General features: G+C 60.5%; 1 protein-coding gene across 8 annotated transcripts; it reads left to right on the forward strand.

Annotated features, from left to right (window-relative positions):
- Window positions 1–742: 742 nt before the first annotated feature.
- PLXNB1 (plexin B1) lies at window positions 743–27,043 on the forward strand. 8 transcript variants are annotated; one of them, XM_086698307.1, is made up of 38 exons: window positions 743–761; window positions 5,431–5,483; window positions 6,151–7,263; window positions 8,058–8,240; window positions 8,562–8,690; window positions 8,784–8,884; window positions 9,175–9,307; window positions 9,589–9,745; window positions 9,991–10,099; window positions 10,176–10,284; window positions 10,696–11,376; window positions 11,557–11,679; window positions 11,871–11,993; window positions 12,296–12,389; window positions 12,495–12,667; window positions 13,043–13,194; window positions 14,919–15,024; window positions 15,168–15,304; window positions 15,595–15,771; window positions 15,964–16,135; window positions 16,321–16,563; window positions 17,267–17,443; window positions 17,521–17,669; window positions 18,180–18,280; window positions 18,385–18,602; window positions 18,743–18,921; window positions 19,075–19,141; window positions 19,372–19,518; window positions 20,436–20,604; window positions 20,869–20,972; window positions 21,047–21,131; window positions 21,367–21,539; window positions 21,748–21,908; window positions 22,006–22,153; window positions 23,965–24,029; window positions 24,166–24,241; window positions 25,146–25,220; window positions 26,294–27,043. In XM_086698307.1, the coding sequence occupies exons 3-38, from the start codon at window positions 6,157–6,159 to the stop codon at window positions 26,396–26,398; spliced, it is 6,408 nt and encodes a 2,135-aa protein (XP_086554433.1). In that variant the 5' UTR covers window positions 743–761; window positions 5,431–5,483; window positions 6,151–6,156; the 3' UTR covers window positions 26,399–27,043. The 8 variants fall into 8 exon arrangements, with proteins under 8 accessions (XP_086554433.1, XP_086554438.1, XP_086554437.1 ...); XM_086698306.1 differs by lacking the exon at window positions 743–761 and adding an exon at window positions 1,282–1,426; XM_086698305.1 differs by lacking the exon at window positions 743–761 and adding an exon at window positions 1,553–1,803.
- Window positions 27,044–27,629: the final 586 nt, after the last annotated feature.

The following is a 27,629-nucleotide window of genomic DNA, read 5'->3' on the forward strand; positions in this document are numbered from 1 at the left end:
CAGGAAAGCCATGGGCTTTCAGCACCTTAGCCAAGGGGCTGAGGTGGTGATGGATGTGGAGGAGTGGTGGGGCATAGGTTAGAGAATGAAATGGAGGGCCTGGGGTCTGTGATGCTGGAGGCCAGGGATAAAGGAACTCGGGGGGGGGGGGGCTGCCATTCTGGTGCACGGCCCCAGGTGCTGGGAGAGGGGATGGAAGAAAGGGAGTGATCGGAGAAGCTGGTGAGAGAAGTTGGAAGGCAGAGTTGGGTAGATGAGAGTGAAGGCAGACTCTTGAGGGGTGGCAGATGGCAAGAGTGTGTCTGTGGTGTTGGCTCTTTGGACACTAGCCAGTGTGGATGACCTGAACCTTCTGGTTGAGGCTCTCCCTAGCCTTTGGAGGCTCTGGGGACTTCCAGAGTGGGGTGTGTGTGTGTGTGTGTGTGTGTGTGTGTGTGTGAGAGAGAGACAAATTTTGCCTCCCAGGAGGCTATCTCAATGGCCTTGAGCCAAAGTCCTAACAGCATGGGCCGTGTCCTGTCTCCTCTGAGTTTGCAGTAGGCAGGCTAGGGTGTGTGTGAAGGGCCCGGCAGAGGGCACAACTGGGCCCCTGCCCAGCGGTTTCTCCCTAGAAAGGCCCAGGTATTTGCCAGTGAGGGAGTCCAGACTTGCCCAAGGCTTCTCAGCATAGGGTGGGTCCAGGTAGAGGCCCAGGAGGAAAAGAAGGAAATGCACCCTTGCTTGTGTACTTTGCAGCCGCTGTGCCCTCCTGTAACAGCCTGGTAGGTGTGGTATCACCTCCACTTGCCGGTGAGCAAACAGGCGTGTGTGTAGTGGTGGGGGGGGGGGTGTTCAGGGGTATGGGGGGCTCAGGTTACTTGGCTTAGTGGTGGCACAAACCCAGGCCCAACCCCAAAGCCTATGCTCCTCTGGCGCAGCCAGAGGTGGGGGCCGGAAGGAGAGGGTGGCTGTTAGGGAGTCCTGGGAGTAGGGGCGGTGGGCAGGACCTGGTACGGGGGTGAGAAACCAGGCGCCGAGGAGTTCAGGTAAAGAAAGTTGGAGGACGACCACAGGAAAGGAAGGAGAGAGTTCGGGACGCTGCGGAGCAGGGGTGGTGGCTGGCGAGCTGGCGGGGCTGGTGTGGGGTGCAGGTCCCACCCGTCGCCGGTGGGCAGGAAGAGGCCGGACGCTGTACCTGCAACACCTGTGGGCGCCAAGCGCACCCCCCACCCCCCGGCCCCGCCCATCCCGGGAGGACTCTTGATTCCGGTTCCTGCGCAGCGCGCAGGTATGGCCCGGCAGGGGCGGGATGGGGTGGGGTCGGGCAGCCAGAGCTCTGGGCTCTGCTCCTCGCCCTCAGCTCGCCTGGCCGCGACCCGCGTTGCCGTGGCTACCGCCGCCCAGCAGCCAGCGCCCCCACAGGGAGGGGTCGAGTCCCCCGCCCTCGGCAAGTGCGGAGCCCGCAGGGCTGGAATGCGGGGTCCCGGGCGGCTCGGGGCCGCGCGCCCGGCTCTCCCGGCTGCTTCCGGCCTGGCCTGGGCGGCGGGCGGGGGGAGGGCGGCCCGGCGGGCGCGGGGGGAAGGAGCGAAGCCCGGCCCGGCCGACGCGGCTTTGTCTCCTTTGTTCCCGGCGGTGGCAGCGCCGCGGCGGGAGGGGCGGGCAGCGGGCGCGCTTTTCCGCCCCTCGGTCTCCGGGTAACAGCTGCGGCGCCGCCGGAGCCACCTCCGGGGGGCGGGGGGCAGCGAGGCCGCCGCGCGCAGATCCCGAGCCCGCAGCGGCCGGCGCCCGCCTCGGCGCGCTCCTCCCGCGGGGCCCGGCCGGGTGGTGAGTCCGGGGCCCGGGGCGGGGGCCCGGGGGTGGCGGTGAGGCCCCGGGGGGGGAGGGGCCCGGGGCCCGATGCCGCCAGGCAGGGGCAGCCCGGGTGAGTGGTGGGCAGCTTCGGTCCTGAGAGTTGGGACCACACTTCTCCGCACTGAGGGAAACTCTGGCGGCTCCGCCTGTAACGCGATTGGGAGACAGAGGAGGTGGAGCTGCTCCTCCGCGCCCCCTCCTCGCCGCCGCCGCTGCCACAGCCGGGACGGCCGGCCTCTTCCCCGCCCTCCCAGGACCACTGGTGGGGTCCTTGCCCCGCGGCCGAGGGAGGAGGGAGGAAGGTCGAAGAAGAGCCGATGGGGAGGTCTAGGCTTGCCCTCTGTAGTAACAGCCCTTCCAGGCTGCGCTCAGCGCAACTGACAAAGGCGGACTGTGAGCCTTGTGCCAGGCATCCCCAGAGGGAGACCCCCCACCTCCCTACACGACCCAGGCAGTGGGTGATTGATGAGCGCTCCTGAGTCCGCGCGGGTGTTGCGTAAATGGTGGGCCCCTCCACCCCACCTCGAAACACAGACAACAGGGCGAGCAATGTGCATTACAGTGCTGCCGGTGAATCTCTTCTCCCCGGTGGACCCTGGGAGCTAAGCAGGAGAAGGGGAGGGAAAGTCCAGTTTCCCATTGATCCCCTTAAATGAGGGCTGGGGTACCACCCCTTCAGGTGTGGAAGGGCAGAGTTTGTTAGCCCCTTTGGTTGGTGAGGACAGCCCCAGGAGGGCCCCAGAGCTGCTTTCTCTTTGCAGATAGAAGTTAGGCAGCTGAGGGCTCTGCTGAAGAGGTCTAGAGAAAGATGAGCCCAGAAGAGACCTCAAGGCAGGCCTGGGACCTGGGTACAAGCAGAGTTAGGCTTTGCCTGTGAGTTCGAATGGGGCCTGAGATCTTGTGATCCTGTAAGTTGAGGACACGAGGCCTGGCTCCAAACCAGCCTTTTCAGTCTGCTCTGGCTTGGATATTAATAAAGTGGGCCTGACACCTTGTCCTTTGAGAGGCCAAGTGGCTGGAACAGGGTGTGGGTCCCGTATCTCCCCTTCTGAGTGGATTTCCTTGGCTGTGAAATGGGGGTTCTTTCAACATGTGAGGAACACCTGCTTTGTGCTAATATCTGTCTTAGTTGCTGGGGCTCCTGCCTGCAAGGAGCTTTAAGTCTAGAGTTGGGAGAGTGGAACAGAGAGAAAAGTGTCTTTGGTTGGTGCCACTAATGCCAGGCACACACATTTCATGTTTAATGGTCAGAGCAGTCTTGCTTCCCATTCTGCAAATGGGAAATCTGAGGCTCAGCCCAAGCCAGAGCCGCAGTACACACTAGAGTGGTAGCTGGGATATGCCCATTCCATCCTCCACACAGGGTGGACTCCTCAGGAGCCTGGGGGGACATGGAAAGCTCTCCTGGGAGATGGTTGGGAGTCAGAGTTAACTAGATAGAAAGGGAGTGGGCATTCCAAGCAGGGAGGAGTGTGAAACAGCCCACAGTTAGGCCAGCAGGAGCTAACAGCATGTGTGGGGGAGCCCTGGCATAGATTGGATGGAAGAGGGCGTGGACTGGAGGGGTTTGACCTTTATTCTTCAGGCCTTGGGCTGCCTCAAAGACAGGGGAGAGATGTGTTCTGATTCTGCTTGAAGATCCTGTGAGGTAGGAGGGGTGGCCTTTAGGGGCTGGGGGCTGCTCTGGCCAGTGGCAGGGGTTAGGTGAATTCGAGTGCCTCGAGATGTCACCACCCCTCTTTCCCTCCTCCCCCACCTGTGGTATGTGGGGAAGGGTGAGGGTCCTGCTTCAGTGATTGAAAGAGTCCATCACTTTTCCCAGAGTGGGTCAGCCTTCAGCCTCCTATGTGGCCTGGCCAGGAGCTCTTCTGATCCCTCCCATCCTCCTGTGGGCCACTTGACCCAGTTGTGACTTTACATTTGGGGAGTGTCTTGGTTGCTGCCCCTTGAGGGTTGGAAAGCTTTGGCATGCAGTAGGCTCTGAGCAAATGTTTGTAAGCCAATGACAGAGTGACTCTTGGTCTAACTATGGACCCTTTGCCCCAGGCACATCCCTGGGCAGGAGGCTACTGGAGGGAGTGCAGGAGGTAGCCTCTGCCCATCCTCAGACAGACCCTGTCTTCCCAGAGGAAGAAACTTTCTTCCCCGACCCCTTGGAAACAAGGTGGGGGGCTCCTGAGTTGCCATAGTCCTGAGTTCACGACTCTCCCTGCTATCCCCTTTCCCCCACCCCCTCGGGTAGCAAACAGAGGCGGCCTTGTTCCTGCTCCCATAGAGCTGCCCTGTTCTCCTCACACTAAAAATGGAAACCCCCAAGCTATTTCGGGAGCAGTGCCCAGCTGGGCTGTGGCCATGGCTCCCCTGCTCCCACCAGGCGGCCGGACCCTCCTCCGAAACTTATGCCCAGTCCACTCACTCCGGGACAGTCTCAGCAGCACCTTGGTGGGGCCTTGGCGGGGAGGAGCCGACCCTAGCTGAGGGAAGCTCTCCCTCAGGCAGACTGGCTTCTGGGTGGTGGGAGGAGCTGGGCAACGTGGCCTGGGCAGAGGCGAGTAGGGGAAATATCTCCCGGCCTGGCCTGGGAGCAGCACTTCCCCAACCTGGTGCTCCTGGCTGGGGACCACCCGGGGCTGGGGAAGATGGTGTTACCATGGTTTTCTGCTTCAGCAGGCCTTAGCTGGGGCCCACAAGGAGGGATCTGTGAGGAGAACAGGCACCCAGGGTCTGAGGAGGTCCTGGGGATAGACATGGTGACTTCCTCTGGGACAACCCTCCTCCAACCCTGGGCCCTGGCTCTGCTCTGACCTGCAGGAGGAGAAATAATAGCAAGAGATGCCCTGGCTTCCACACCCCTGTAGGACTTAGGGCTCAAGCAGGGAAGTGTGCACGAATCTGTATGCGTGGGTATCTGAATGTGGGTGGTGGTGTATATGTCTTTGCTGGGGGGTGTGACATGCCCTTGCGCGGAATGCCTATTTGTACGTGTGTGTTCCTGCGTGTAAGGAGGCTGTGTCTTTGTGTGTTTAAGTGTGTGGTACGTGGGTTGTGTTCCTATGTGTGTCTGTGCGATGTGGACACGCCATATCTGTATGTATCTGCACGTGTGCAAGTGCCCGTGTGCTTGTGTATGGGTGTGCACCTGCAGGGCCGGCGGCATGTCTGCTTCTTGGTGTGTGCAAGCCTGTGTCCGTGTCTGTGCCAGTGGCAGTTTGGGCTAGACAGCTCCTGGCCTGTGTGGAGGGTGTATAGCGGGGTGCCCTAAGAGGACAGAGTTTGGGCAGAGGGTGAGAAAGAGACAGTAGCTACGAAGGGAGAAGGGGCTGCAGAGGACAGGGCCATGCTGGGGGCCTGGCTGGGCCCTGCCTGCCATGGGGCTCCTTCCTAGTTGCCCTTTCCCAGGCCCTGAGGGTGCCTGGTTCCGCTGCCCTCCCCCTCCCTGTGTGGGCTCTGAGGAGGCGTCCCCTGTGGAATGTGTTTGGTGGCCGAAGGCCAGGCTGGGCCCAGTTCCATTGGCAGGCTGGGCAGCGGGAAGGGGAGCCGGGGCTCCCACATGCCTGCAGCCCAGCCCCCAGCTTCATGCTCTGCTATCTCCCTGGCTAGGTGACTCCCACACAGGTCATGCTGTTGTCTCCTGATCCAGCCGGCCCTGCCAGGTGAGCCTGACCTCACACCTAGGCACCTGGGAGAAGTGTGACTCCTGCTTCTTAGGGCTCTCCAAGGTGGCATCCAGTCATTTAGGTCCCAGTCCTGGCAGCCTCAGTCTCCCTCATCTCTTCATTGGTTTTGTGGATTCCTTCTGGATTCCTGGCCTGAACAGCCCTTCATCCAATTCTTGCTCTGCTCTAATGTGCAGATGGCCCATGGGACCTTGCCCTCCCTCTTTCCCCCCTGCAGGCAGCTGACATCTGTGCAGAGGGGTCCTCTCCCTCCTCGGGGTTCTGGGCCCCTCCTTCCCATCACCTGCTCTCCTGCCTCTCCAGGCCCTGGTCCCTGGGGATGGGATGTTTCTCACATCTCTACCCCTCTAGCCCCTTACCCTCGGACCCTGTGGTGACACAGGGCAGTGCAGGGAGAAGCGGGGGTGGGGTAGGATGGAGGTCTCCTGAGAGAATAGTGCTTGCAGGAAATGGACAGTGTTGAAGTTTCCAGGAAAGATCTCCTGACCCCTTGCTAGTGTGCAATCCTGGGGTCCTCCTGGACCACAGTGCTGTCAGCCTAGGCCTCCTCTGGTCACTCCCCCGGTTAGGAGGGGCATCTTGGCAATGTCACGGGCTTACCTCCCACAGTAGCCCCTCAGCACTCCATCTCTCTCCTTACCAGGTGACCATGCCTGCCCTCGGCCCAGCTCTTCTCCAAGCGCTCTGGGCTGGGTGGGTCCTCACGCTCCAGCCCCCTCCACCAGCTGCTTTCACTCCCAATGGCACGCATCTGCAGCATCTGGCACGGGATCCCACCTCAGGTACCCTCTACCTGGGGGCCACCAACTTCCTGTTCCAGCTGAGCCCTGAGCTGCAGCTGGAGGCTACGGTGCCCACTGGCCCTGTGCTAGATAGCAGGGACTGCCTGCCACCTGTGATGCCTGATGAGTGCCCTCAGGCCCAGCCTACCAACAACCTGAACCAGCTGCTCCTGGTGAGCCCAGGGGCCCTAGTGGTGTGCGGGAGTGTGCACCAGGGGGTCTGTGAGCTGCGGCACCTGGGCCAACTTGAACGACTACTGCTGCGGCCTGAGCGGCCTGGGGACACCCAGTATGTGGCCGCTAATGACCCTGCAGTCAGCACGGTGGGACTGGTGGCCCAGGGCTTGACTGGGGAGCCTCTCCTATTTGTGGGGCGGGGATACACCAGCAGGGGCGTGGGGGGTGGCATCCCTCCCATCACAACCCGGACCTTGTGGCCACTGGACCCACAAACTGCCTTCTCCTATGAGGAGACGGCCAAGTTGGCCGTGGGCCGCCTCTCCGAGTATAGCCACCACTTTGTGAGCGCCTTTGCACGTGGGGCCAGTGCCTACTTCCTGTTCCTGCGGCGGGACCTGCAGGCTCAGTCTAGAGCCTTTCGTGCCTATGTGTCCCGAGTGTGCCTCCGGGACCAGCACTACTATTCCTATGTGGAGTTGCCTCTGGCCTGCCAGGGTAGCCGCTATGGGCTGATCCAGGCTGCAGCTGTGGCCACATCCCTGGAGGTGACCCAGGGGGAGGTACTCTTTGCTGCCTTCTCCTCGGCCGCTCCCCCCACTGTGGGCCGGCCTCCGTCAGCAGCTGCTGGAGCATCTGGAGCCTCTGCCCTCTGCGCCTTCCCCCTGGACGAGGTGGACCGCCTTGCTAACCGCACGCGAGATGCCTGCTACACTAGGGAGGGCCGCGCCACGGATGGGGTGGAGGTGGCCTACATCGAGTATGACGTCAATTCTGACTGTGCACAGTTGCCTGTGGTGAGTCCCAGCTCGTCCCTGTCTGGCATTCATGGCCAGGCAGCTGCCCGAGGAGTCCAAAGGGAAGCTGGTGGTGTGGGGGCTGATCAGGTCAATGGATGTTATGTGCTTCCTTTGTGTCTGGGTGATGGAGATGCCTTACAAAAATCTTGGCACTCAGGGGACAGAGGGCCATTCAGAGTGGGGCTTGGACTGCTTGCTGCAGAGGTGGTATTCGTGTAGGTGGACTGAAGGTGTTTGGGGTCCTAGGGTATGGGGCAGGGACCTAGAATGTGGGAAGATGGGCCCTGTTGTTTTACGTTATTGAGCAAGAGAGGCAGGTGAGGTTGAGGCTTGTTTGGCTCGAGTCTCTGGATAGATAACACAGGGGAGAATCCACAGCTAGGGGGACTGAGTGAGGAAGAGGTGGCAGGGACCCAGGGGAGTGGACCTGGACATGAAGACGCAAGCTTTGAGAGGCTTTGGGCAAGTGGTCCGGGGGAAGGCTGAGTGCGTACCCTGGGGGAAGGCCGAGGGTGTGGGAAGGTGGAGCCCCAGATAGGTGGGGATCAAGAGCGGGGTAAGGGGCTGCTGGAGATAAGCAGCTGAGGCCCCACTAAGGATGCAGCTGTGGGCACCATCAGGGAGGGCTGGCAGAGACACTAGGGGTGGGGATGAGGCTGTCCAGGGGCTCCTTAAGGGAGGGGTGATGGAATAAGGCCGTCCAGAGAAGAGAGTCATTCAGCAAAAGCTGGCTGGGCCAGGGGATGGGGATGTCCAGGGAGGGCCTTACTGGTGCTTCTTGCTGCCTATAGGATACCCTGGATGCTTATCCCTGTGGCTCAGACCACACGCCCAGCCCCATGGCCAGCCGTGTCCCCCTGGAAGCCACGCCCGTTCTGGAGTGGCCAGGGATTCAGCTAACAGCTGTGGCAGTCACCATGGAGGATGGACACACCATTGCTTTCCTGGGTGACAGTCAAGGACACCTACACAGGGTGGGTCCACAGGAAGTACCGGGCCCTGCCCCAGGGTCTAGAGGGAATAGGTTGCTGGTGACCCAGCCTGGGAGGAGCTATGCCTGTGACCCCTGGGACACACCCCTGGCCCTAAGGCTGGGAGAGATGACTTAAGCTTCTCTTCCCAGAGCTGGATGGTATTTACCTGTGATCTCCCCCACCCCCTGCCCAAGGGCTGGGTGGGATGACTTGTACTAGCAGAAAATTCTGCTTGTAGATTGCTTCGTTGTGGGAAGAAGAGAGGGCCTTGGGCCTATGGCCGTGGACTTGGGTCCCAGAACTTGTGGTCTCTGATCTCAGGTCTACTTGGGCCCAGGGAGTGATGGCCACCCATACTCCACACAGAACATCCAGCAGGGGTCTGCGGTGAGCAGAGACCTCACCTTTGATGGGGCCTTCGAGCACCTGTATGTCATGACCCAGAGCACAGTGAGTGCCAGGATCTGGCTGCTGGGAGGGGCCTTAGGCAGGGCCAGGGACCCATATGTGGAGGAGTCACTGGTGTTTGGATTGCTGTCACAGCTTCTCAAGGTTCCTGTGGCTTCTTGTGCTCAGCACCTGGACTGTGGCTCTTGTCTCGCTCACAAGGACCCATACTGTGGGTGGTGTGTGCTCCTTGGCAGGTCAGTGCTCCACCGACTCCTGACCCATTCCCCAACCCCAACCCCCACCTCCTGCCCTCCCTGGTCCTGCATAATGGCCCTGTCCAGTATTCCTGGTCCTTGGCCCTTGACTTGCAGCCCACGACCCCTGGATGCCCCAATCCCCTACCTCCATTCTCCATCCTGGGCATCAGTGCCTTGCCAGGGCAGACGTAGCCTAGTGTCATGGCCCACCTGAGGATCCCGCCCAGGTCCCCAGTATTGGAGGTGTCCCTGCTCCGTGAAGGTACATCCTGGTCATTCTCCTGCAGGTGCAATCGCCATTCCGAGTGCTCACGGGGACAGGGCCCAGAGCGGTGGCTGTGGAGCTTCCAGCCTGAGCTGGGCTGTCTGCAAGTGGCAGCTATGAGTCCTGCCAACATCAGCCGAGAGGAGCGGAGGGAGGTGAATGAGCAGGGCAGGCACATGCCTCGTGGGGAGGACTCTGGTGATGGGTCAGGACCTTGCATTTTAATGTCAGATGCTCTAAATACCATGTGGCCCTATACAAGTTGCTTGTCTTGGGGCCTTGCTTTCTCTGTCTGCTTCTAATCCAGGCTAGAGGGCATTTGTGAAGGCTTGAGGGCTGGTGGCCACTGTGCCCCCTCACATTGGGTGCTCTGGAAACACAAGCCCTGGTCTGCTGCCTGGTGGCTCCAGCAGCATGTCCTGGCCTCTCTGTCCAGGTTTTCCTGTCAGTGCCTGACCTGCCACCCCTGTGGCCAGGGGAGACGTATTCCTGCCAGTTTGGGGATCACCAGACTTCTGCCCTGCTGACCAGTTCTGGTGTGATGTGCCCTTCCCCGGACCCTAGCGAGGCCCCAGCACTGCCAAGAGGAGCCGGTGGGTGAGAGAAGGGGCCAGCCCTGGGGCCTGGGAGCCCCACCCTCCTCCCATCTTGCTCCAGGAGGTGTGGTTGGGGTGACGTGTGATTCCGAGTGGGGATCCCTGAAATAGCATTTTTCTCTGGGCCCCCTGGCTAGTCCTCAGTCCCCTAAAGTGCCCATTTTGTGTCCTATGGGCTGTGTTCCCCAGATCCCGGGTGCTAACCCCACTCCTCAGCCTGGGCCCTCTCTCCCACCCTGCAGACCACGTGTCAGTGAGCGTGGAGCTCAGGTTTGGCGCTGTGGTGATTGCCAAAGCTTCACTCTCCATCTATGACTGTGCAGCAGTCTCTGAGCTCCGCCCGTCTGCACAGTGAGTTCCTCCCCGACACCCCCAGCACCCGGGCTGCCCCGTGGCGACCTCTGCCCCATGGCTGTGCTCTGTGCAGGTGCCAGGCCTGCGTGAGCAGCCGCTGGGGGTGTAACTGGTGTGTCTGGCAGCAGCTGTGCACGCACAAGGCCTCATGTGACGCTGGGCCCATGGTGGTTAGTCAGCAGGTGAGCGGGATCTCCAGCTGGGCCCCACAGGGGTTTGGGGTTCCCTTTGTGAGGGTTTCTCTGATGGCCCGGGGTCTGTGTGCCTGCCTGCCCATGTGAGTTTCTGTTGTGAGCACCCGAGCTGCTGTGTGTGACGGACTCACTGGAGAACAGCTGCTGGTGTCCCGCCTGTTTCGGGGAGAGGACCTTTGTAGCTGAGCGGCAGGGGAGGTCTGGGCCTCAGGTCCCGCCTCAACACAGATGCCCCTGGAGCCTGCCCTCCCCGCCCTCCTTTGGAGAATTAACGGGCTGTTTTTGTTTCTCTTTTCCTTGGTCTCCTTTCCTCTTAACACACCCTTTGCCTGCCTGCCACCTGCTCCCGCGCCTGCCTGCTGAGTGGCCCCTCCTGTCTTTCTCTGCTTCCCCCTTCAGAGCCCGCTTCTCTCCCCAGCCCCTCCCGCAAGAGATGTACCCACCCCCTTCCCACCTGAAGCCCCCCAGACCCCAGTCACCCCTGCTCCTGACACCCTTCCCGTGGAGCCTGGTGCCCCCTCCACAGCCTCGGATGTCCCACCTGGGGATCGCCCTTCCCTGCTCAGCCCCTGGGGGCCGGGGGCGGGTCCTGGCCCCATACCTGCCTCAGTCTCCACAGAGTCACCTCTCCATGAGGAACCTCCCCCTCCCGACCCCCCCAACAGACGTGGAACCGCTGTCCCCGCCCCCACTGACTTCGGACCCACGGCCACACCCGAGGACCTCTTGGCCTCCCACCCACCGCCCTCAGATGCAGCGGCACTGCCCCCTGCCCCTGCAGACCCCGGCCCCGAGGCCGACCCCTCCGTGGCACTCTTGGACCAGCCCCCTGGCACTGCTCCCGCCACCACTTTCCCAGGGGCCGCTGGCTCCACGAAGCCCGCTCTGGACTGGCTCATGAGAGAAGGCGGAGAGCTGCCTGAGGCGGACGAGTGGACGGGGGGTGACACACCCGCCTTCTCCACTTCCACCCTCCTCTCAGGTGATGGAGACTCGGCTGAGCACGAGGGCCCTCCCGCCCCCCTCATCCTCCTGTCCAGCCTGGACTACCAATACGACACCCCCGGGCTCTGGGAGCTGGTGAGGCCCAGCCCAGGAAGGAGGCCTCCAGGGGAGGGGATGCGGGGCAGACTCAGGAGGGGTCGAGGGGCAGGGTGGGGTCTGCAGCTCCACGCCGGCCTGGGCCCTGAGTTGTGCGCAGGGAAACGACCGAGGTGATGGGGTGGGCTCCATAGACTGCCTTGCTCTTGGTGTCTCCAGGAGGAGGTGAACTGGGGGGCAAGCTCCTGCCCTTGTGTCGAGAGTGTTCAGGGCTCCACGCTGATGCCAGTCCACGTGGAGCGAGAAGTCCGGCTGCTGGGCAGGAACCTGCGCCTCTTCCAGGTGAGCGTGTCCAGTTGCAGGCATATTGGCGGCCTCCTTGGCTGTTGACAACTATACCTGAGCCCTGGAGAGCAGGAAGAGCGCCTGGTCCCACATCTCGGCCCTGACCCTGGGGCTCTGCTAGCGGCCCTGCGGGACTCACTGGGGCCAGCTCCTAAAGCTGCCTCAGCAGCTGTGTCCTCTGCCCCCAGGACAGCCCAGGAGACCATGAGTGTGTGATGGAGCTGGAGGGCCGTGAAGTGGTAGTTGAGGCCCGGGTCGAGTGCGAGCCACCTCCAGAGACTCAATGCCACATTACGTGCCGGCAGAACCAGGTGTGGGTCACGAGTGCCTGGGTGGGCAAGGGTGTGCCGGCCACAGGCTGGCTACCAACCTCAGCTGGCCACACCACATTCATCATCCCAGCCCCACATATAACCCTGTGACCTCGAGGGAGTCTGAGTACCCTGGCTCTGACCCCTGACCCTGTGGCCTCACGGGGTCCCTGTCCCCCAGTTCTGACCTCTGACCTCGTGCTCCCACAACTAGTCATTTGGTCCTTTCTCTGACCACCACCGCCCCCCAGGCCTGATGCCTCCCCCAGGCCCAGACTCTGACCACACTCCCATTTCTCCAGCTCAGCTATGAGGCTCTGCAGCCAGAGCTCCGTGTGGGGCTGTTTCTGCGTCGGGCTGGCCGTCTGCGTGTGGACAGTGCTGATGGGTTGCATGGTGAGCTAGCTGGGGCCTCTGGGGCCACGGGGCTCCTCCAGGCCTGCCTCTCACATTTGTCTCTGCCCCCCTCCTGCCCCCCCCCCCCCCCCCCCCGCCAACCAGTGGTGCTGTATGACTGCTCCGTGGGACACGGGGACTGTAGCCGCTGCCAAACTGCCATGCCCCAATATGGCTGTGTGTGGTGCAAGGGAGAGCATCCACGTTGTGTGGCCCAGGAGGCTTGTGGCGAGACTGAAGCTGTGGCCACGCAGTGCCCCGCACCCCTCATCTACTCGGTGTGTTGAAATGCTGGCATGTCCCTTCTTCACCGCTGCCTATAACGTTTATTTATTTTTGACACAGAGAGAGACAGAGCATGAACGGGGGAGGGTCAGAGAGAGGGAGACACAGAATCTGAAACAGGCTCCAGGCTCTGAGCTGTCAGCACAGAGCCCGACGCGGGGCTCGAACTCACAGACCACGAGATCATGACCTGGGCCGAAGTCGGCCGCTTAACCAACTGAGCCACCCAGGCACCCCCACCGCTGCCTTTAGAGGGAGAGTGGGGTGCTGTGGGCCCAGGGGTCCCGAAGGTGGGAGTCTGGGACTGCCTTTCCAGGCTGCCGAGGGTTGACTGGTGGTGGAAGTGAGCAATCCGTGTCTTGGAACAGGTGGAGCCGCTGACTGGGCCTGTAGACGGAGGCACCCGTGTTACCATCAGGGGCTCCAACCTGGGTCAACATGTGCAGGACGTACAGGACACAGTCAGGGTGGCTGGAGTACCCTGTGCTGTGGATGCTCAGGAGTACGAGGTCTCCAGTAGGTGAGTTGGCTGGACTGACAGGAGTTCGGCACCCTTCATGGGCTCCCCGGTTGGCTTTCCTGCTCATGGCTGCCCATCTACTACTCCTCTGCCTTTTCCTCTCCCCCTTTGCTTGTTTCTGGTCACAATGTCTCAGAGCTAAGGTTGCCACTTGAGGCCCTGGAGCACCCACTTCGGCTTTGTGCACGGACTTGCATGTTCCTGGCCTGGACTGCTGGGGATCATTGCTGGGCCTGGGCCCAATCATTGCCTAGAACCAACAGGTGGCCCCATCTACATGTTCTCACTTGGTGTTCTGAGTGAGCATGGTTGTAGTTGTGGCAGCAAGGTTCTCAGATCCCAGATGGTTGTGCTCAGGGGCTGGGTTTCCACGAGCTGTCCTTTCTTCCCCAAGCACTGCCCCTGGAGGGCTTTTCCGGGCACAGACTTGTGGCCCGTCTGCTGAGTGCCAGACTCCTTGCCTAGTCCCTGGGACCCCGGTTGCCTTCCCAGGGACTGTAGCTGATAAAGGTTCTGGGTCATGGTAGTCTGGCTGGCAGTAGCAGGGTCCAACAGTGCCCACCCAGGACATTTCCAAGGAGATATTCACAATCAGCAAATCCCAGACCCGGCTGATATCAGGGTTACCTGGAGAGCCTGTCCAAAGCCACCATAGAATGGGTCCTTCAAGCCTACCCTCAGAGATCTGGATTCTGTAGGCCTGTGCTGGGGCTCCGTGATCTGTATTTTATTAAAAAAAATTTTTTTTTCAATGTTTATTTATTTTTGGGACAGAGAGAGACAGAGCATGAACGGGGGAGGGGCAGAGAGAGAGGGAGACACAGAATCAGAAACAGGCTCCAGGCTCTGAGCCATCAGCCCAGAGCCTGACGCGGGGCTCGAACTCCCGGACTGCGAGATCGTGACCTGGCTGAAGTCGGACGCTTAACCGACTGCGCCACCCAGGCGCCCCGTGATCTGTATTTTAAACCAGACTTTGCTAGAGCGTGTGGTATTCCCCCTGTGTGTTATGACCAAGAACTTTCGGTGACTGTCTAGACTGTTAATGATTCTAGAACCATGAGACTAGAGTAACTTATGAAGTGATTTATAAAGAGATTAAAATATTCTCTGGCCAAGGTCTCTCCTGGGTACTTTACATATCACTTGTTCTGTTTTCCAAAGTGTTGGCGGTGACTGTTACAATGTCACGGAGTCGAGCCACTGCCAGCTTCACCATGGGGACATTAATTTGTCCCAAGCTTCTCTGTTTTCTGGCTGAGAACCAACATTTTCTTAGATTGCTCACTTTCCCTTTCCATCTATCCCCAGACCTGATTAGAAGCTTCCAGGGACTTTTTTTTTTTTCACGAGGAAATCAAGTTTCCACCACTTTGCAAGTGGTGTGGTGTGGTGTGCGTGGTGATGGCAGCTAGTTAGGCCACTCATCAGTTTGGTGCTCGTCCCTATAGCCAGCCTCAGAGGGCTCCTTGTAAATTTGTGCCTCGCAGAGAGGTGAATTCCTCTCGGCAGGGGGCCCTAGGGTTGGACTTGAATGATTGAAACCATGCGTATTAACTCTCAGATGCCAAAGCCCCCTGGTGTGCCATCAGGAATTCCCCCCAAAGCAAGAGGATCTCTGTCAATCTTGGGAGCAGGGAGAACACCTCATTTAGTGGGGCAGCCAGCTCAGTTTGAGGGGCCCTCGGTGCGGCCCGGCACCCCAGCCTGCCTTGTGCCCACAGCTTCGTGTGTATCACTGAGGCCAGTGGGGAGGAGGTGGCTGGCGCTGTGACGGTGGAGGTGCCGGGAAGAGGACACGGTGTCTCAGAGCACGACTTTGCCTACCAGGTAAAGTGGCTCCCCCGCCAGCCCGTCTGGTTTCGCCTTCCTGGGGCTTCTCACCCGGGGCCTTCTTGTCTTCCTCAGACTCCCCCTGCTTCTCTGTTTGTGGCCTCATGTCTGCCTATGTTTCCCTATCGCCCTTCCCACAGGACCCGAAGGTGCATTCCGTCTTCCCAACCCGAGGCCCCAGAGCGGGGGGTACCCGCCTTACCCTGCACGGCTCCAAGCTCCTGACTGGGCAGCTGGAGGACATCCGAGTAGTAGTTGGAGACCAGCCTTGCCACCTGTGAGGGCTGCTTCCTCATTCTGCAAAAAATCTGTGTGCTGTAGGGAGAAGACAGAGGGGTGGGATGCTGGGAGAGCAGAAAGGGGGAGAGGGCCAGGTCTGCTCCATCAGAAAGCGGCCAGACCCTCCCTCAGCTGGGGCTGTCGGGGGACTGTGGCCTCCAGGGTCACGTGTGGAGCTTGCAGTCAGCTCTGAAGGGAAGTGAGCTTGGGCCTGAGGGGGTCCCATGTCCTGGAAATCATCCCTGTCCCCTTCCTGGCCTGCCTTCCACTCATCCCTCCCTTCCCCAGGCTGCTGGAGCAGCAGGCGGAGCGGCTGCAGTGTGAGACCAGCCCCCACCCCACGCCTGCCACGCTCCCTGTGGCTGTGTGGTTTGGGGCCGCTGAGCGGAGGCTTCAACACAGCCAGTTTGAGTACACATCAGACCCCAACGTCACCTCTGCCAGCCCCACCAAGAGCTTCCTCAGGTGCTGGGCCAAGGGCATGGCCTCATGGCATGCGGCAGGGAGGTCTTTGCAGCTCTACTATGTGGGGAGGTTGTGGGGCTTTCTGTGGAGGCCGTGACTCCCGTGCTGCTGCTGGGGAGAGGGCCGAGGGGCTTTGGGCCGGGCTGGCCCCAGTTCTCATAAGCCATGGGTGGTTCATGGTCTATGTTGCAGTGGAGGACGGAAGATATGGGTCCGTGGCCAGAATTTGGATGTGGTACAGACACCAAGAATCCGAGTGACTGTGGCTCCGAGAGCACCGCAGCCCGGCCAGGGGCTTGGGCGGAGACGCCGCGTGATCCCAGAAACAGCGTGCTCCCCTGGAGCTTCCTGTGGTGGCCATCATGTAGGACACCCACGGGCGTCCCCTGCTTGCACTAGAGTAGCCATCACCCTCATCACTCCACACACCACCCCGTGCACAGCCGTGGGTGGCGGATACCAAAGAGGCTATTGCCCTGTCTTTGCTGGGCCCCCTTCCTGAGGATGGCCCTCAACTCTCCTCCCCTGTCTTTCCTCCCTGTGGCCCAGTTTGAGGAGCCGTGCCATGTGAACTCCTCTCAGCTCATCACGTGCCACACGCCTGCCCTCCCAGGCCTGCCTGAGGACCCCTGGGTCCGGGTGGAATTCATCCTTGACAACCTGGTCTTTGACTTCGCGACACTGAACCCCACACCCTTCTCCTATGAGGCCGACCCCACTCTGCAGCCCCTCAACCCCGAGGACCCCACCGCACCATTCCGGCACAAGCCTGGGAGTGTGCTCTCTGTGGAGGTACTGTTCCCGCTCACACACAGGGGCGGGGGGCTCACGACCCTTCACTTTGCTGGTCATTGTGGCTGTGTGTGGCAGAGGGGGCATGAAGGCAGAACAAGGGCCAGCGGACAGACCTGGCTCCTCACCCTTCACATGTGAGGGCTGAGGGGCTGGTGATGGGCTGCCTCGCCTGACGCATCTGGCTGGAGCCTGGGGCCCCACACACTCTACGGCAGGAGTCTGAATGACAATATGTAAATGGTCTGGCACACGCAGTAGCTGGGTGGCGTGGTACACAGTAGGCGCCTGGGCTGATGCCCATTTGGCAGCCTGACTCAACGTGAACAAACACTTGGCATGGGTTCTGACACGTGCGGTAGGTGGGCATTCTAAAAGGCCACAGGTAGACAACCCAGCATCGTCCGCCTGGTGGGCCAGCAGACACAGTAGTGGCTCTGGCTTTGTTAGGTGACTGGGCAGGATTCGGGGGCAACTTTATGTTGTCCAGATTTTGAGCTCTGGAAAAGTGAAGATGTGAGGAAGAAGTATGGGAAGGGTAGAGAAGGGTCGGGGGGCAGCTCAGAGGATAGCCATGGACTATCTCCTCCGATACAGGGGAAGAGGTGCTGACCCGGCATCAGCCCTGCTCCCGGGGGTGGGTGTCAGGACCATCCTTCCCACACTTGAGGGGATGGGATCTGAGTGACCCCTCGTGTTCCAGGGGGAGAATCTGGACCTTGCAATGTCCAAGGAGGAGGTGGTGGCCATGATAGGGGACGGCCCCTGCGTGGTGAAGACACTGACCCGTCACCACCTGTACTGCGAGCCCCCACTGGAGCAGCCTCTGCCCCAGCACCACGCCCTCCGGGAGGCGCCCGATGCTTTGCCTGAGTTCACGGTCAGTGAGTGGGCACTGGGTTGGGCCGGGCATCAGGCCTGTGCTGAAACCTTGCTCACAGGTGGCTCCCCACATAGGTGCAGATGGGGAACCTGCGCTTCTCCCTGGGCCACGTGCAGTACGATGGCGAGAGCCCCGTGGCTTTTCCCATGGCAGCCCAGGTGGGCTTGGGGGTGGGCACCTCTCTTCTGGCTCTGGGCGTCATCATCATTGTCCTCATATACAGGTGGGTGCAGCCGGATGTGGCTGGGCTGGGGCAGGTAGGGGGGTGCGGCTGGATGGGAAGGGCAGACTAGGCCAGAGGTCAACAAAATTTTCCTATAAAGGGCCAGAGTACCTATTTTAGGCTTTGTGGCCGGGTGGCCTCAGTTGCAGGGGCTCAACTCCACTGTTGCAGAGCAGAAGCTGCCACGGACCATATGCAAACACATGATTGTGGCCGTGTGCCAACAAATCTTTATTTACAGAAATAGGTCGTGGGCCAGATTTGGCCCGCTTGTAGTTTGTTGATCCCTGGGCTAAACTCCTGGGCTAGACTGGATGTGGGGTGTGACTTGCCCAGGATGCGACAGGCCAAATTATTCTGGGCTAGGCCTTGGCTTGGCTGGGCATGGCTGGGTCGGACTGTGGCGGCCTAAGCCAGGGTGAGGCTGGGGTAGACAGGCCTGGGCCATAGGCACCAGCAAGGGCTCTGGCCTTGTCTGGCCTTCCCCTTCCTGACCTTGGTGCTGAGCAGGAGGAAGAGCAAGCAGGCCCTGAGGGACTATAAGAAGGTCCAGATCCAGCTGGAGAATCTGGAGAGCAGCGTGCGGGACCGCTGCAAGAAGGAGTTCACGGGTGAGGCTGCAGAGAGTAGGCCCGGAACATGTTTCAGGGCCCTGTGAAAGTCTGCTCCCGTCGGGTGGGATCCACGCCCAAACCTGGCCTCTTCTGCCCAACAGACCTCATGACTGAGATGACTGATCTCACCAGTGACCTTCTGGGCAGTGGCATCCCCTTCCTCGACTATAAGGTGTATGCTGAGAGGGTCTTCTTCCCTGGGCACCAGGAGTCGCCCTTGCACCGGGACCTGGGTGTACCGGAGAGCAGGCGACCCACCGTGGAACAAGGGCTGGGGCAGCTCTCCAACCTGCTCAACAGCAAGCTCTTCCTCACCAAGGTGCCACGCACGGCCCCACCCCAGGCCTCCCCACATCTGTCCCCTCCTGGCCCCACCCCTCCTGCCCCAGCCCCGCCCCTTCTTTGTCCCTCCTTTTCTGAATGGGCCCCTTCCTCCTTATCCCGCCTCCCTGGCGCCAGTTCATCCACACCCTGGAGAGCCAGCGCACCTTCTCAGCTCGGGACCGCGCCTACGTGGCATCTCTGCTCACGGTGGCGCTGCACGGGAAGCTCGAGTACTTCACCGACATCCTCCGAACCCTGCTCAGTGACCTGGTGGCCCAGTACGTGGCCAAGAACCCCAAGCTGATGCTGCGCAGGTCTGTGTGGCTGTCAGAAGCCATGGGGGCCTTGTGGTTATGAGGGCTGGAGCCAAGGGCTGCGTCAGACCCTCTGGGGTTTAGGGGTTCACAGAACAGGGAGCCCAGAGGCCCTACCTCTGACCCTGCCCCTCCCCTTTCCTGTCATCCTAGGACAGAGACCGTGGTGGAGAAGTTGCTCACCAACTGGATGTCCATCTGCCTGTACACCTTCGTGAGGGTGAGAGAGGCAGACGTGGACAGGGCTTGGGCTCCCCTCCGGGGCGAGGCGGGACTCTAAACCACACAGCTTCCAGCCCCGTTCAGTCCAGACACTCCTGCCCAGCATGTCTCATTCACCTCAGGCCCTCTGCAGTCTGTCCCCTTCCCCAGCATGGGCCATGTCCCATACAGCTCTGTTTCATGCCTGTCACCTGCCCTGGGGGCCCTCACTGGCTGTCACTTCCCCAGGACTCAGTAGGGGAGCCGCTGTACATGCTCTTCCGTGGAATTAAACATCAAGTGGACAAGGGGCCAGTGGATAGCGTGACTGGCAAAGCCAAATACACCCTGAATGACAACCGCCTTCTCAGAGAGGACGTGGAGTACCGTCCCCTGGTGAGGGAGGGAGGAAGGGAGAGGGATAGGGAGACCGAGTCAGGGGAGGGATAGGGGGAGGGAGGGAAAGAGAATGTGAACGTGCATACGCTCAGTGGTGTCTGTCCCTGGTGAGGATGAGGAGGGTAAGCATGTGTGATCATTGTGAATGGCTGGCTGCTGGAGAGAAGCCTTTAGATTAGTTTAGCAGCATAGAGGCTTGAGGACTAGACCTCAAGGCAGAAGGCCTTGAGGATGGGCCCTCAGGCTTGAGATGGGGTCAGAGTGAGATAGGGTCACAGCAAGGGTTTGGGGAGCAGTCCACAAGCCCTTGGACTGGGCCAGGGCCTGAGCGTTTGCAGGACCATCATCTCAGTGTCCTGCCAGTGATGTGCCCACCAAGCCAGGAGCCAGCTCTGTCAGTCTTGTCCATCTCTTCCTCCGGGTTGCTATCCCCTTAGTGGAGTGCCTTCTTTGGTGGCCCACGCAGGGCACCTTTCCTGGTGATCCACACGGGATACCTTCCTTGGTGGCCCACGCAGGGTACCTTTGGGAAAATCTCATTCAGGCTCCACCAAACCTGCCCCCTCTCAGGCCGGTAGGAATCCTTACTTCTTATGAAGCTTCTCTCAGGTGCCTCAGCCTGACCAGTTGAGCCAGGAACCTGGGGACCTGAGTTAAGAGGGACTTGTGTTCACTTGTTTTTTTCTGCCATTCACCCCATAGACATTTACTAGTGCACTGTGCTGGAGGTGGGGTCAGAGTGGAGGAAGCCGCTGTCCCTAGTGGGGGTGGACGGCTAAAGAGATAAGAATTAGGGAGTTGTTGGTGCCGAGAGGTCAGAGCCAGTGGCTTCCTCATGGGTTGTCCTTGACCTTGTGTGTTGGTCATCCCATGTGTGGCATGAGCCCTGATTGCTCCCGCATATACCTCGGTAGACCTTGAATGCACTGTTGGCTGTGGGGCCCGGCGCAGGAGAGGCCCAGGGTGTGCCCGTGAAGGTCCTGGACTGCGATACCATCTCCCAGGCCAAAGAGAAGATGTTGGACCAGCTTTATAAAGGAGTACCTCTCACCCAGCGGCCAGACCCCCGTACCCTGGATGTTGGTGAGGGTGGAGGGGAAGGGTTGCCTGGGGACCTGAGCCAGGGTGCAGGCTGGGCTGGCCCTGGACCATATCGCTCAGTGGGCACAGGGCAGAGGCTGGAACGACCTCTCACATGGTGAGGGGCCCCTGATCCTAGTCTTTGGAGGGGTTGGATAAGGCTGCCCCCTGACGGTGGGGCCTGTGTCCCTGTGGAGGAGGAGGTAGGCTCCACCGCAGGAAGGGTGTTCTGGAAGCCCTGGACCAAGTCCCAACTTGCTCTTGCAGAGTGGCGGTCTGGGGTGGCTGGGCATCTCATTCTTTCTGACGAGGACGTGACTTCTGAGGTCCAGGGCCTGTGGAGGCGCCTGAACACCCTGCAGCATTACAAGGTGGGAGGGGTAAGAGCGGGAGGCGGGGTAGGTGGGGTGGGGCTGGTGGAGGGGTCACCAGCTGTGATTAGCAGGTCCCAGATGGAGCAACTGTGGCCCTGGTCCCCTGCCTCACCAAGCACGTTCTCCGGGAAAACCAGGATTATGTCCCTGGAGAGAGTGAGTATGCCCCCCACTTCCAGCCCCTACCCAATCACTGTCCTCTGCCCCTGCTTTGCCCAGTCCCCAGTACTGGGGCAGATCTTCTGGACCTGAGGGTAGGCTTGTGTCTACCTCCCTTCCACCTAGAGAAGCCCTCAACCTGTGCTTCCACTCCTGGAAGTTGGCAGGACGCTGGGGTCCCAGGGGACGTGGTACCTGATGAGGGATGACGAGCTGTGGGGTCTTGGCGCAGGGACCCCAATGCTGGAGGATGTGGACGAGGGGGGCATCCGGCCCTGGCACCTAGTGAAGCCAAGTGAGGAGCCGGAGCCTCCCAGGCCTCGGAGGGGCAGCCTTCGGGGCGGGGAGCGCGAGCGAGCCAAGGCCATCCCTGAGATCTACCTGACCCGCCTGTTGTCCATGAAGGTGAGGCAGGAGGGAGTGGAGGCTGGGGTCAGGGATGGGACAGGCCGTAGGTCTGGGCTGTGGGGGAGGGGACGGCTACTTATGGGGTTTGGGTGTGGTGTGGGGCTCGCACGGGCATAGTGTCGTGAGGTGTCTGAGGCCGGGCTGGGGCCGAGGTCCCCTGTCCCCTTGCTGACCGTATGTCCTCTGTGCTTCCCCTCCCCACCAGGGCACACTCCAAAAGTTTGTGGACGACCTATTCCAGGTGATTCTCAGCACCAGCCGCCCCGTGCCGCTTGCTATCAAGTACTTCTTCGACCTGCTGGATGAGCAGGCCCAGCAGCATGGCATCTCCGACCAGGACACCGTCCATATCTGGAAGACCAACAGGTGGGGGTGGGGGTGGGGCAAGGCGGGCCAGGTGTGTGTGGGGTCTTCTCTCCCACCCCCCCAGCACGCTCACTGGCCCTGCCTGCCCTACCCACAGCCTGCCGCTAAGGTTCTGGATCAATATAATAAAAAACCCGCAGTTTGTGTTCGACGTGCAGACATCTGATAACATGGATGCAGTGCTCTTGGTCATTGCTCAGACGTTCATGGATGCCTGCACCCTGGCCGACCACAAGCTGGGCCGGGTGAGTGGGTCAGGGTGGACACGGAGGGCACGAATGGGGCAGGGTAGTATGGGCCAGGTATGGACAGTGTTGTGTGTGCGCCGATTCCAGGCTTGGCTGAGAATGTCGGGGAGGAAGGCTAGGGGAGGCCTCTGACTCCAGCCCCAGGCTGGGCTTTGTCCCTGAGCTCCCCGGGAGGTGGCAGTGATGACCCCTCAGGAACCAAATCCACCGGGCAGCCTGGAGCTGTCCTGTGATTGTAGGATCCACATGTCTACCTGGAAACCAACCTAGCGGCCCCACCATCACCTTGGGCTCACCTCCTCCAAGTCTGGGCTCACCATAGCCAGAGGCCCAGGGATCAGAAGTCACCCTGCCTTTTCCTCGTTCCCTACACGCAGGGGCAGAGGAGGTATCTGCCTGTCGGTGCAGTGTAGACGGGAGAGTCCAGGCAGTGAGCGCCAGGCATGGGCGAGGTGCTGGTGAGGGGCGCTGGGAAGCAGAGAGGAGTGGCCAGGGCTGTGGTGGTGGCGGGGTGTTGTCACAGTAGTGAGAGCCAAGGGAGTCCCATGACAGATAAGGGGTCCCTGCTGCAGTGACTCAGGCACCCAGCAGGCAGGGCCTGGGGCTCTGCAGGCCTGTGCAGGGAGCTGTTACCTCTTGAGGGATCGATCTCTAGACTTTTGTGAAGAAACAGAATGCAAACTTCTACTCTGTAGTGCTGTCTTTTGAGAGCAGTTTCTATTCTGTGTGTTCTCGTCACTGTGCCTACAACGAACCCCACCGCGAGGACCGGGGAGGCTACCTCGGGTGGAGGCTGTGTGGTGGCTGGGGTTTTGCCCAACCTTCACCTTGCCTCCCCTTCCCAGCAGAACTGCAAACGCTTGCTGGGTAGCTCAGGAAGAGTCCAAACCAGGAATGCCTAGGGTCCCCCCCGCAGAGCGTTGGTGAGAAGGCATGCATGCTGACTCATGACTCAGGCCCAGGGATGCATCGCTGCCGCACAGGGGTGGCGCCATCTTACCTCACCCTCCCGGCAGCCGTAGGGTGAGGCAGCAGGTGCCGTCCAGAGCTCAGAGCTGGGATTGGAACCCACTGCAGTGGTGGAAGATGTGTCTGGGTGTGTTACAATGTGGGCTCTGACCTGAGAGACCTGCTTCAGGGGCCAGCTCGGCCACTCAGAGTGAGGTGGTGTGGGACAAGTTACTATATTTTCTGGGTCAGTTCCCTGACTTTTATATTTTATTTATTTTATTTGTTAAGTTTATTTCTTTGGAGAGAGAGAGAGAGTGCATGTGCAAGCAGGGGAGGGGCAGAGAGAGAGGGGAGAGGGAATCCCAAGCAGGCTCCACACTGTCAGCACAGAGCCCGATGTGGGGCTCAAATTCATGAGCCATGAGATCACGGCCGAGCCGAAGTCAGACACTTTACCAACTGAGCCCCCAGGTGCCACAGTTTCCTGATTTTTGAAACGATTATGTGGGGAATGAGCAGCACACGGAAAAGCGGCATTAGGGCTCCATATGGCACGGTGCCCTCCCACCCTGCATGCCGGTTCCCTGCTGGATCCAGGTGGAGGCATGTGGAGCTGAGAAATGGCCTTGGAATAATTGGGGGAGAAGCTCGAGGTGACAGAGTGGAGATTGGATATCGGTGGAGGGGAGTGGGCAGAGGAGGTCCTTGCAGAGGGAAATGGGCCAGGGGCACCAACCATCCCAGTTGCCTGGGACTGAGGGGTTCCTGGGATATTTAGAACGGAAACGGTGCTGGGAAAATTGGGACCGTTGGTCACTCTAAGGGGACTCTCCTCTTTCTCTCCTGCTGACGCCTAGGACTCCCCCATCAACAAACTTCTATATGCTCGAGATATTCCCCGTTACAAACGGATGGTGGAAAGGTATGAGGGCGAGGAAAGGGTCTGGAAGGGGGATGAGTGGACCGATTGATGGATGTTTATGGCTGCAGCCGTGGGATGGGCCCTGTGGAGGGAGGAATGGTTTGTTTACCCAGCAGCTGGCCGTGGTCTCTGGCAGGTACTACGCAGACATCAGGCAGACCGTCCCCGCCAGTGACCAAGAGATGAACTCCATCCTGGCTGAGCTGTCTCGGGTATGGCCCTCCCTCTGCTTCTTGGGTTGGGCACAGGCCTCCTGCCGTGAGGATCCTGCTGTTTTGCAAGGAAGCCCTTGGGGCCTCAGCGATCCTGCGAGCTGGTTGGGGGCAGGACACATACCATCCCCATAAATGCAGAATGTTCTAATGGCCACTATGAAAGACCAGGGCTCCCAACATCTCACTACAGAGCAGCAGGCGCTTGTCCCGGCAGCTGCCACCTGACCTGACTCGGCCAGCTGCTTGGGTGCCTGCAGCCCGTGTTTGGGTCTGGGGACGATGTATCCAGAGCAGTGAGGTGGCTGGGATTCAGCCCCAGGACAGCCCAGGTCAGTCTGCCCGTGTCTTCATACAGCATTGCTTCCGTCGGTGTAGACGTGCCCCCACCTACTTTTAAAACAGTCTCCAAACATAAACTCCAGGGAACTTAGTGTTTCTGAACACTAAGTGATGGAGGACCACAAGGACACAGAACACGCAACAATAGCAGCTACGATTTGGTGGTGGTGATTTGATTGTCCTCTCGCCTGACCCCCATAGGAGCTCCACAGGTTGGGCGCTATTAGCCCTGTTGTCCTGATGAGGAGGTGCGGGCTCAGAGATGGCCCCATGGAGGGGCCCCGTGCAACCTCCCGGAAGATGTGATGGAGATCAGAGCAGACCTAGCTGGGTCACAGCCCGTAAGCGGCCGCTGTCCCACTGGGCTCTGCAACCATCTGGGGTCCCAGCTGCCGCCTTGAGGGGAGAGAAGCAGGGCCCTGCTCATGCCGCAGACCTGGGATCCCTGGTCTGTAGGCAGGGCTTCCTGCTGCAGGGCCTGTCCTTTCTGCCACCTCCTCCCCCTTTCCCAGGGGTCCTGTGGTTGGTGACAATGCTCGTCTCTCTTACCTCTTCTCCTTAGAACTACTCTGGGGACCTTGGGGCACGAGTGGCCCTGCATGAACTCTACAAGTATATCAACAAGTACTATGACCAGGTGGGCAGAACCCTGGGCCCTGATGGAGGGAGGGAAGGGCTGTGACTAGTGGTCTTCCCCAGGCACAGAGCAGGGTCAGGGCAGGGTCCTGGTATCTCCCCTGCTCTCCCTGTCCTTGCCCTCTCCTCTGGGGCTCCTCGGCAGCAGCTGGGATGCCGGGGGATCTGCCAGGGTCTGGAGATGGTGTGGGGGATGGTCTGGGAAGGACACAGCTGCTGCCTCTGCCCCCACCCTGTCCTGGTCCCCATCCCTACCCGAGTCCCCACAGTGGCAACCTGCTGTGCACGGCCAGAGAAGAAGGTCCTGCCAGGAGTGGGTGAGGGGACGGCAGAGCCAGCAAGGGGGCCGTCTGGGGAACTTGGACTGGGCCCCAAGATCACAGCACCTACGAGTCAGCCTGCTAAGTGTCTGCCAGAATCGTCCTCTCGGATGTTTGTGTGACACCAACGATGTGGCTGCTGCTGTTCAGCGATGAGGAGCCTGCCTGGTGGCCGGCCTGGGGGATAGTCATTTAACGTGAATTCCAGGCACCCCAGGCTTGCTCAGGCAGTGTGAGCTCCTGCATGGGGGAGGCGGGGGTGTGTGGTACCTCATGTACCCTCGTGTAAATGGCACAGGCCAGCCCCCCCTGGGCTCCACCGCTCCCCTGTGGCAGCCCTCATTTGTGCTTATGTGGTTGTTGGTGTTGGGTCAGAATCTGTCTGTCCTGCCATCAGTGAGCCTTGTGAGGGCAGGATCACACGTGTCCCATCATTGTGGGGTCCCTGCTCCATGCCAGCACCTGGAATGGGAACACAGGAAATGCTTGCTGCCTGGTGGGGGCAGGGGGAGCCAGGGGACTGGAACAGGGCTTCTAGGGGTTTCGTGGGGGGAAAGGCTAGCATGGTGGGTGTGGCTGGGCTCCACTCAAAACAATTTTTACTGGTGGAGGTAAAACCCCAGCAAGGCCCCGAGGAAGTGAGACGGCTCGCTGAGGCCCCCAGTTGTGCCGCAGTACCTGAGGAGGCCTGCTGAGGGCTGTGGGTGCATGCGGTGGCTGGTAGGCCCTGCTGACCGGCCGGTGTCTGTTGCAGATCATCACTGCCCTGGAGGAGGATGGCACGGCTCAGAAGATGCAGCTGGGCTACCGGCTCCAGCAGATCGCAGCCGCTGTGGAGAACAAGGTCACGGACCTGTAGGGAACTGGCCAGCCCTGGCCTGCCATTGCCTCAGCCCTGCCCGGACAGCCCTGGAACCGTGAGGGAGAAGCTGCCTTCTTAGATGCCTGTAGTACCTGATGAGCAGAGTTAGTGGAAGGTGGCCCCCGGGCTCCTGGGGCCTCTGGCCTGGGCCCTGCTGGACCTACCTCGCAAGCCTGGGGCTGTGAGGCTGATGAGGTGGTGCCCAGCCTGCTCCCCGAGCCCAGTGACCCTGTGGGCTCTTTTCTGTGTGACGTCGGTTTGTGGGGAGTCAGGGACTCAGGGCTTCCAGAGAGTGGCTGGAAGGGCCTCCAGCCCCTGGAGAAACTGTACTGTTCCTGAACACTGGTCTTTGTCCCACCGGGATTCCGAGGGGAAGGAGGAGAGCCCCACTTCCTGTCCTTTCCTCCTCCATCATCCCCGACCTCAGTTTAGCTGCCTCCAGCCTTTTGCTGCTGCCACGTTCCTAGGTCCGAGAGATGAATGCCTTTCCTAGGCCACTACAAACTGACCCCTTGTCAGGGCTGGCTGCCTCAGGGCCACCCTGCCTCAGAGGCAGCGAGTGGGGAGGGGCACTTGCTGCAGGGACCTGGGGGAGACCGGTGGCCCCACTGACCCAGCTCTTAATTAAAGGATAACACACTGCTTGGCGTCTGATATGTGGGCTTGGCCCAGCCCCTCCCTTGGTAGGAGGTGCCTGATAGGCACGGGGAGGGGGGGGAGGGGGCAGGGGGGATCTGTACCCTGGATGGGGGGTGGGGGGGTGTCTCAGGACCCCCATGCAAGACTTCAGACTGTCAGGCTGGCCGGGCTCTTTTTGGCTCCTGGGCAGGCCTGCTGGGGTGAAAGCATCTGGGAGGGAAGTGAAAGCCCCATTCGGTCTGGGCTGGGGAGCCTGCGACCCGAGGTGGAGGGGTACGAGTCCCTTCAGGGGCTCTGTGTTGTCTGCAGCTCAAGTGTTCTAATCTAATGCCACCATCCGGGTCTCGTTGTCTGGAAGGGCAGTGGGAAAGGAGGGCACCGGTGCAGGCAGCTTCAGGGAGAGTGGGTCTGGGGGCCCTCTTCCGCAGTCCTGCTTCCAGGCTCGCCACACCCCTGTTGGCTGGGGCTGTTTGAAGGTTCTCCAGGATACTGAGTTGTCCCCTCACTCCAGGAGTCTGGGGTAGGGATCCCAGCGCAACTGTCTGCCTGTGTAATGGCTGCCTTGGGTGGGGTTTCCTGATTTGTACCT

This window comes from Puma concolor, chromosome A2 (genome assembly GCF_028749965.1).
Source record: "Puma concolor isolate L17-30 chromosome A2, mPumCon1.1.hap2, whole genome shotgun sequence".
NCBI lineage: Eukaryota > Metazoa > Chordata > Mammalia > Carnivora > Felidae > Puma > Puma concolor.